Here is a 7680-nt window from a genome sequence, read left to right as displayed (position 1 = left end):
GTGGCGCGTCTCTCACAGACGCACCACGCATTCATTTTGTAAATTAATATAAAGCGTAATACAAATTAATCACGTATTTTCAAAGCGCTGGCCAGCAACAACAACAAAATCACTGAACATTTACATTTATTAATTTAGCAGAGGTTTTATCCGACTTACAAGTGAGGAACATAGCAAGCAGTTCTTCACAAAGACAACAATATTCATAGTATGTTTATTAAATGAAATGCACAAAATAAGAAAAAGCTTTTTTTTTATATATATATATATTTCAAATAATTCTGTTACGGTACAAGTGAACTGCAGAGAGAGAGAGACGTGGGTATTGACCAATCAGCGCACAGATACGCCTCCTCCGCTCGATTCTGATTGGATGTTCCACTGGTATTAATATTCTGCCGCTTCCAGCAGCGGCCTCTTTCTTTCGCGCGTCCTTGCTGTGAGGTGAGGAGTAATGCGGCCCTGTGCGGCTTTCCTTCTTTTAAACGACGATTGTGGCTATATGAAATCTTAATACGCCATAAATATGGTCAAAATCACTAGCGGATATTATAATCGCTCGACATACGTATAATAATAGTCGTTTGAGGACGAAGTTAGCATTAGCCTGTTAGCATAGGCCAGTGCGCCATGTGAGACGAGACTTGAGCCCGATTCTGACGGTAATTGTTTCTCAGGGGGACGTAAGTGATTTTCACCATATACAGGGGGTAGTTGTTGACTTAATTGCCGTCCGAATTACCTAACGTTACGGTTTTTTGACAGACAGCAAGGTCGTGTGGTAATTTAATTGCCGTCCGAATCCACATCTGAGTTTACTAGAAGAAATCGATTCAAAATTCAGCGTTTAGGCCCTTTTTGAACTCTCCCGAACACCGTACTGTAACCGTTGTACTCCTAGACATATAAAATATGGTATTTAAATATTTATAAAGGTATTTATTGTCTATGGTTGTACTAAGGTGTAATTTGCATACATATTTATTTCTGAAATGCTAGAAAGTATTTAAAAGAATAATACTTCATAACTGCTCCACTCACAGCGAGTGAGAGCAGAAAGAGAAAAGCACGTAAACATTCGAAGTGGGTCTTTATTGCAGCAGCAGGAATGCAATACAATTTTAAAATGTGTATTATAAACCGATATATATCGCGTATAATTACATACAACTATAGCGCGTATTTTCCTATTTTTAAACAGGAGATTTAAATAACAAATAGGATTATACATGATAAAATATGCTTGGAATAATAATACATTTTACACTAAGAATAAATTTGTAAATTAATTTTATTCACAGCACAATTATGCGACTGGCCACGTGAGCAGCGCGTGCTCTGGTCGCAGGATCACTGAACTCTGAATAAATCACCGTCTGAATCCATCAGTTTTATCACTGAGGAGATATGTAAATTATGACAGACGTCCATATGAGAAACAATTACCGTCCGAATCGGGCTTTAAAATCACTATAATTTATTAGTTTCTCATTGAAGATTGATATTGTTATTCTGCGGTATGTTTTCTAATTGTGTGTGTATATAGTGTTTTTTTTATTACTTATTATTTAAAATATTACACTACAGGCCAGCTGAGTCAGTACCTGCTGAAATCAAACTTTCCTACTATCCCTGTCTGTCTGAATCCTCCTGTCCCTGTCTGAATCCTCCTGTCTGTCTGAATCCCCCGTCCCTGTCTGTCTGAATCCCCCGTCCCTGTCTGAATCCTCCTGTCTGTCTGAATCCCCCGTCCCTGTCTGTCTGAATCCTCCGTCCCTGTCTGTCTGAATCCTCCTGTCCCTGTCTGTCTGAATCCTCCTGTCCCTGTCTGTCTGAATCCTCCTGTCCCTGTCTGTCTGAATCCCCCGTCCCTGTCTGTCTGAATCCCCCGTCCCTGTCTGTCTGAATCCCCCGTCCCTGTCTGTCTGAATCCCCCGTCCCTGTCTGTCTGAATCCCCCGTCCCTGTCTGTCTGAATCCTCCGTCCCTGTCTGTCTGAATCCTCCTGTCCCTGTCTGTCTGAATCCTCCTGTCCCTGTCTGTCTGAATCCTCCTGTCCCTGTCTGTCTGAATCCCCCGTCCCTGTCTGTCTGAATCCCCCGTCCCTGTCTGTCTGAATCCCCCGTCCCTGTCTGTCTGAATCCCCCGTCCCTGTCTGTCTGAATCCCCCGTCCCTGTCTGTCTGAATCCCCCGTCCCTGTCTGTCTGAATCCCCCGTCCCTGTCTGTCTGAATCCCCCGTCCCTGTCTGTCTGAATCCTCCCGTCCCTGTCTGTCTGAATCCTCCCGTCCCTGTCTGTCTGAATCCGCCTGTCCCTGTCTGTCTGAATCCGCCTGTCCCTGTCTGTCTGAATCCGCCTGTCCCTGTCTGTCTGAATCCCCCTGTCTGTCTGAATCCCCGTCCCTGTCTGTCTGAATCCCCCTGTCTGTCTGAATCCCAGGACTTGCAGGGACGCTTGGTCTCAGACATTTTATTAGGAAATTAAAGCCAATAGATGACAATTAAAGCACTATTGTTTAATGTAAAATTTTTCCAACTATTTTGATTTTGGCAATTAGTGACATTTTAGTGAAATTTTGGGTATTAAGTGTTTTTTTTTTGTTTTTTTTTTAAATCTTCATTACATTTTATACACTGCAAGATGTGTCTCATAGAGAAGTCTGTCTAAATGGCTTTCAACCTGTGGTCCTCCAGATTTTTCAACCTTGTCTTTAAACCGGCTGTTCACCGATCCTTGGAAGCACTGTCAAGATGCCCAGGGAAGACAGGGCCTCGTGGAAGTCCAACTACTTCCTGAAAATCATCGTAAGTTCTCCACGCTTCTATAACATGAACTACAGCAGGACATCTACAGCCCAGCTGTCTCAGTGCTGGTCGGTCGTTCCCCCTGCTGAAATCAACCTGAATCCTACTATCCCTGTCTGTCTGTATCCCAGGACTTACAGGGATGCTTGGTCTCAGACATAATATAGTCATGAACCCCGTAAGGTTGTTGTTCTTGCCAAGTGGTGGTTGAAATTTATATACATTAAAAAACAATATATATATATATATATATTTTTAAGACTTGTAATAAATTGTTTGATTGAATATTTAGTCTGTTTTTAGTTCAACAAATCTTTTTTTTTTTTTTTTTTACTGAGTCATTACTTTTTTATCCAGTATCTTTTTAATCAATTTTTTTTACTTTAATAAATATTAAGTTTTAAATCTAATTTATTTAAAAATGTAACTTTAAAAAAAAAAAACTTGGATCAAGTATCTTTATTAAAATGTAACTGTACACTTAATGATTAGTAATATACATATTTAGTTATTTAAAATATGAGTACATATTAGTCTGGTTCAAGAGCTGCTTGATTCAATAAATGCACGATTTCCCCACCCGTGTAATAAACTCTCTCCTACTATCTCTGTCTGTATCCCATGATCTGCGGTGATGCTTTATCTCAGACACAATTAAATCACAATTCCCATCCGGTTGTGTAGTCTGACACATTTTTCTGTTTACAGCAACTGCTGGATGACTACCCCAAGTGTTTCATCGTGGGCGCTGACAATGTCGGCTCCAAGCAGATGCAGACCATCCGTCTGTCCCTGCGGGGCAAGGCCGTCGTGCTCATGGGCAAAAACACCATGATGAGGAAGGCCATCCGTGGCCACCTGGAAAACAACCCGTCTCTGGAGAGGTGCGTGTCAGCCTGGGCACAACAACGACCTAATGAAGACCAAGGTTTTTAAAGTCTTTATAGTGTGCAATCTCTATAAAATGATGGATAAAACTCATTTTATAATATTTTTTTTCCTTTTGACAACCATTTGAGGTAAAGAAGTCTTGTATTTTCCTTTAATTGGCAAACACCACATTACAACTATTTGCTCAATTCTTAGCAAGTTTTCACATGCATGAATGATTCTAATGTTTTCTGCATCTGTGGGCGTTTTACTACATCTAAACTGACACAGAAAAATTGTGAGGAAAAAAAAAACCTGACTATAAATGGACTATTTTTGCCTATATTTGACATTGGTTAAATTTAAGCTGCAGGATTGTTATTAATCTCCTTTCGTTTCAATTCCTGAAAATTGACCAGCAACATGATTTCAACAAAAGTTCCTTGTGAACACATCGACCTTCATTTGCTCAAGTCATTACAAACGCTGATTAATTCAGAGTTGCAGGAACAGCTATGGGCCGGCTGTGGCAGTGCCGGCTTGTCGTTCCCCTGCACAAATAAACCTGATTCCTACTATCCCTGTGTGTTGCATCCCACAGCTCACAGGGACGCTTGGTCTCAGACACTGCATTAGCCGCACATCTAAACTTTTAAAGAACTCCAGGTAAATGTTTGATTTATTCTTGTGTTTTGCAGGCTGCTTCCCCACATCCGTGGGAACGTGGGCTTCGTCTTCACCAAGGAGGATCTGACTGAGGTCCGGGATCTGCTGCTGGCAAACAAAGTGAGTGTCACTGTTGAGTGACTATGTGAATGTCTGAGGTTCTTCAGAGCGTGACTGCATTTCTTCATGTGAACTCTTATTGTCGTCTGTGGTGGTAGGTGCCTGCTGCTGCCCGTGCTGGTGCCATCGCCCCATGTGAGGTGACCGTCCCGGCTCAGAACACCGGGCTCGGTCCTGAGAAGACCTCCTTCTTCCAGGCTTTGGGAATCACCACCAAGATCTCCAGAGGAACCATTGAAATCTTGGTGAGTAGCAGAATTGTCTGCTTTCAGCTTCCAATGATTATAAAGACTAAGATTTAGATTTTTATTAGCGTATTTTTCTTTTTTAGAAATTAATTGATTTAAGTTTGTTTTATTGTATCTTTTTTTTTTTTTATATTTTAGTCAAGACAACGCAGTTGTGCATCATTCACTTTAGTGACACTCAACATTATTTCGTCTTTTTAAAAATTTTACATTTATAGAGAATTAGTTGACTTTTTTTTTTTTTTTTTTACAGATTTAGTTAGTTTTTTTTGTCCTCCACTGAATGCATGCTTTTTCCAGTCAATAAATAGTTAAATTGTGATTCTTTATCTAATTTGTATGGGTGTGTATAAATACATAAACGCAAACAAAGAAATAAATTGACCTGTTTAAACATCATTTCAACAAGTTTTAAAGATTCGAGCATCAGGTCATTAGAAACGCTGATGAATCCAGAGTTGCAGGAACGGTTATGGACCAGCTGTGTCAGTGCCGGTTTGTCGTTCCACCTGCATAAACCTGTTTCCTATCCCTGTGTGTTGCATCCCACAGCTCACAGGGACGCTTGGTCTCAGACACTTTCTTCAAGTGAACTAAACTAAGTGTCCTGTACTGTCCACAGAGCGACGTTCAGCTGATCAAACCTGGAGACAAGGTGGGCGCCAGCGAGGCCACGCTGCTCAACATGCTGAACATCTCGCCCTTCTCTTACGGGCTGATCATCCAGCAGGTGTATGATAACGGCAGCGTCTACAGCCCCGAGGTTCTGGACATCACTGAAGATGCTCTGCACAAGAGGTTCCTGGAGGTCAGTCTGGTTAATGCTACTTGTGCTTGTTGGGATTTGACCTGAAAGAAATATGACTGCTCAAGATGCTAAATCTCAATTTTGGGTATTGGATGATTGTATTTGTAAAGATACAGGAACGGTTATGAGCCGGCTGTGTCAGTGCCGGTTTGTCGTTCCCCCTGCACAAATAAACCTGTTTCCTACTATCCCTGTGTGTTTGCATCCCACAGCTCACAGGGACGCTTGGTCACAGACAATTATTTATTTTTTCAATGTTACACTTAAATTCTTTTAAATGGCACTTGTATTTTTATTTTTTAACTTATTAAATTGTTTAAATGTAACAAATTATGTAGGAGCTAAAAATAAGTAACATAAAATTGTCTATGTATTTGCATGTAGAATTTTATTAAATACAATTTAAATCCTTAACTTTATTTTAATTAAGCAATGTAATTTATTAATTTGATAATTTTCTCTTATTCAAAAATCTAAGTGAGATACTTGATTATAGAATTGAATATAAAAATACTTATAACTAATTTAAACTGCTTCAAATAAAATATATTTTTATGTAATTGTTACATTACTATTCTTTTTTTTTTTTCTTTTTTTTTTTTTTTTGTCCCCCCCCCCATCATATAAAGTGAAATGTTTAAAATTTTAAATCTAATTTAATGTAAAGAATAGTTTAACTAAATATACAATTATTAAATTAATATTTTTAAAAAATAATTTTTTAAAATTAATTTCATCTCCCTTTCAGGCCTTAAAGTGTTTATTCCCTGACGTCTGTGTAACTTGTCCATCTCTTCTGCTCAGGGTGTGAGGAACATCGCCAGTGTGTGTCTGCAGATCGGCTACCCGACACTCGCCTCCATCCCTCACTCCATCATCAACGGGTACAAGAGGGTCCTGGCTGTCGCTGTGGAAACCAACTACTCCTTCCCCTTGGCTGAGAAGGTAAAGCTCAGTTCTCTCACACCGATGTGCTGCAGGTTAGGTCACAAAACCGCTTATCCGTGCCGTTCTGTTGATCAGTCCTGCACAAAGTGACCTGCTTCCAGCCATCCACATCTGTCCATGTCAGTGCTGTTCATCCCGACAGACAAGGGCGCTTGGTCTTAGACCGTCCTAATAGATGTTTTTCTGCCTTTATTGGAGCTTAAAGCATGTCTGATGTGTAACATGGTTTCCCTCCGCAGGTGAAGGCCTATCTGGCTGATCCCAGCGCTTTCGCTGCTGCAGCTCCTGCTGCTTCGGCTGTGGAGGTGAAATCTGCAGCTCCTGCGGCCAAAGAGGAGGCGCCCAAGGAGGAGTCTGAGGAGTCTGATGGGGACATGGGCTTCGGCCTGTTTGATTAAACTGCTGAGAAATATCCATGTCAGATTAACATCAATAAAACATCTGGAAACATCAGTTGTGACTCTTGTCATTTCATTCAATATAATTCAATAGTTTCACCAAAACCAAGGTAATACAACATTATCTTCATACATGTAGTTTCAATCATGCCTGTTATTTTCAGTCTGTGTATTAAAAACAGACTGAAACAGCAGAAAATGTTGAATATTAAACAAAAGTGTCCCTAACATCTGACAACGCTTACAGGAGAAGTAATGCTGATTTAATAACACAGAAAATAACTTGCGTTTAGCAGAACAGTTTAGTCAGTATTTCGACTGTTCATTTGTTAGCATCAGGATCTTTTCTGCTCAATGACTGCATGAATCCGCTCCAGAAGTTTCTCAGATGTTTTTCCCAGTGACCTCCATAAGATCCGTTATCATCTCAGAGCTGTAAGAAGTTTTGACCGGTGCAATATTTGTTCCTTCAGTCTCATTCTCATTTGAAGAAACTGCGACATCAGCTTTTTTTTTTTTTTGTATTGACATGAAAAACGAACTTTGAAAGGTTAACAGAAAATGAGCATTCCTGCTACTCGCACCCTCTCTAAAACATGAATGTCAAACAGGAAACAATCAGGTGCATATCCACCTGCACCCATGTGACCAAACACCTAGGAAGAAAAAAAAAATCACAATACAAAATAAAACAAACATTTTCTGCACCTACAATGAAATTAGGGGAACGTTAGAATAATGCTCATTTCAGCGGCTCTTCGGTCCGAATCGAATTTCTTCAGTTCAGTGAAATAATTCATGCAGTGGAATGGCAAATT

At 40.1% G+C, this 7680-nt stretch overlaps 2 protein-coding genes across 3 annotated transcripts in view; one reads left to right on the top strand and one right to left on the bottom strand.

Moving 5' to 3' along the window:
• The window catches only part of LOC306871772 (guanine nucleotide-binding protein G(I)/G(S)/G(O) subunit gamma-10-like), a 480959-nt gene that overhangs the window by 86157 nt on the left and 387122 nt on the right, over positions 1–7680 (bottom strand). The window lies entirely within an intron of this gene.
• LOC306871767 (large ribosomal subunit protein uL10) lies at positions 362–6917 on the top strand. Of its 2 annotated transcripts, none has more exons than XM_079419911.1 (8): positions 362–444; positions 2694–2804; positions 3513–3688; positions 4373–4460; positions 4559–4705; positions 5331–5516; positions 6321–6461; positions 6704–6917. In XM_079419911.1, exons 2-8 carry the CDS (start codon positions 2751–2753, stop codon positions 6860–6862), a joined length of 951 nt encoding a protein of 316 aa, XP_079276037.1. In that variant the 5' UTR covers positions 362–444; positions 2694–2750; the 3' UTR covers positions 6863–6917. The 2 variants fall into 2 exon arrangements, with proteins under 2 accessions (XP_079276037.1, XP_079276038.1); XM_079419912.1 differs by having other exon boundaries at positions 416–683.

Source organism: Barbus barbus (genome assembly GCF_936440315.1).
Source record: "Barbus barbus genome assembly, chromosome: 6".
In the NCBI taxonomy this organism is placed as follows: Eukaryota; Metazoa; Chordata; class Actinopteri; order Cypriniformes; family Cyprinidae; genus Barbus; species Barbus barbus.
The sequence above is the reverse complement of the archived record's forward strand: the minus strand, read 5'-3'. Positions and strand labels throughout refer to the sequence as shown.

Excerpts from the sequence above, each read along its gene's own strand:
- LOC306871767 (XM_079419911.1), top strand. The coding sequence starts at position 2,751 with ATGCCCAGGGAAGACAGGGCCTCGTGGAAGTCCAACTACTTCCTGAAA. Across the intron at positions 4,706-5,330 it reads GAGGAACCATTGAAATCTTG|AGCGACGTTCAGCTGATCAA; the intron begins GTGAGTAGCAGA and ends TACTGTCCACAG. Across the intron at positions 6,462-6,703 it reads CCTTCCCCTTGGCTGAGAAG|GTGAAGGCCTATCTGGCTGA; the intron begins GTAAAGCTCAGT and ends TTCCCTCCGCAG.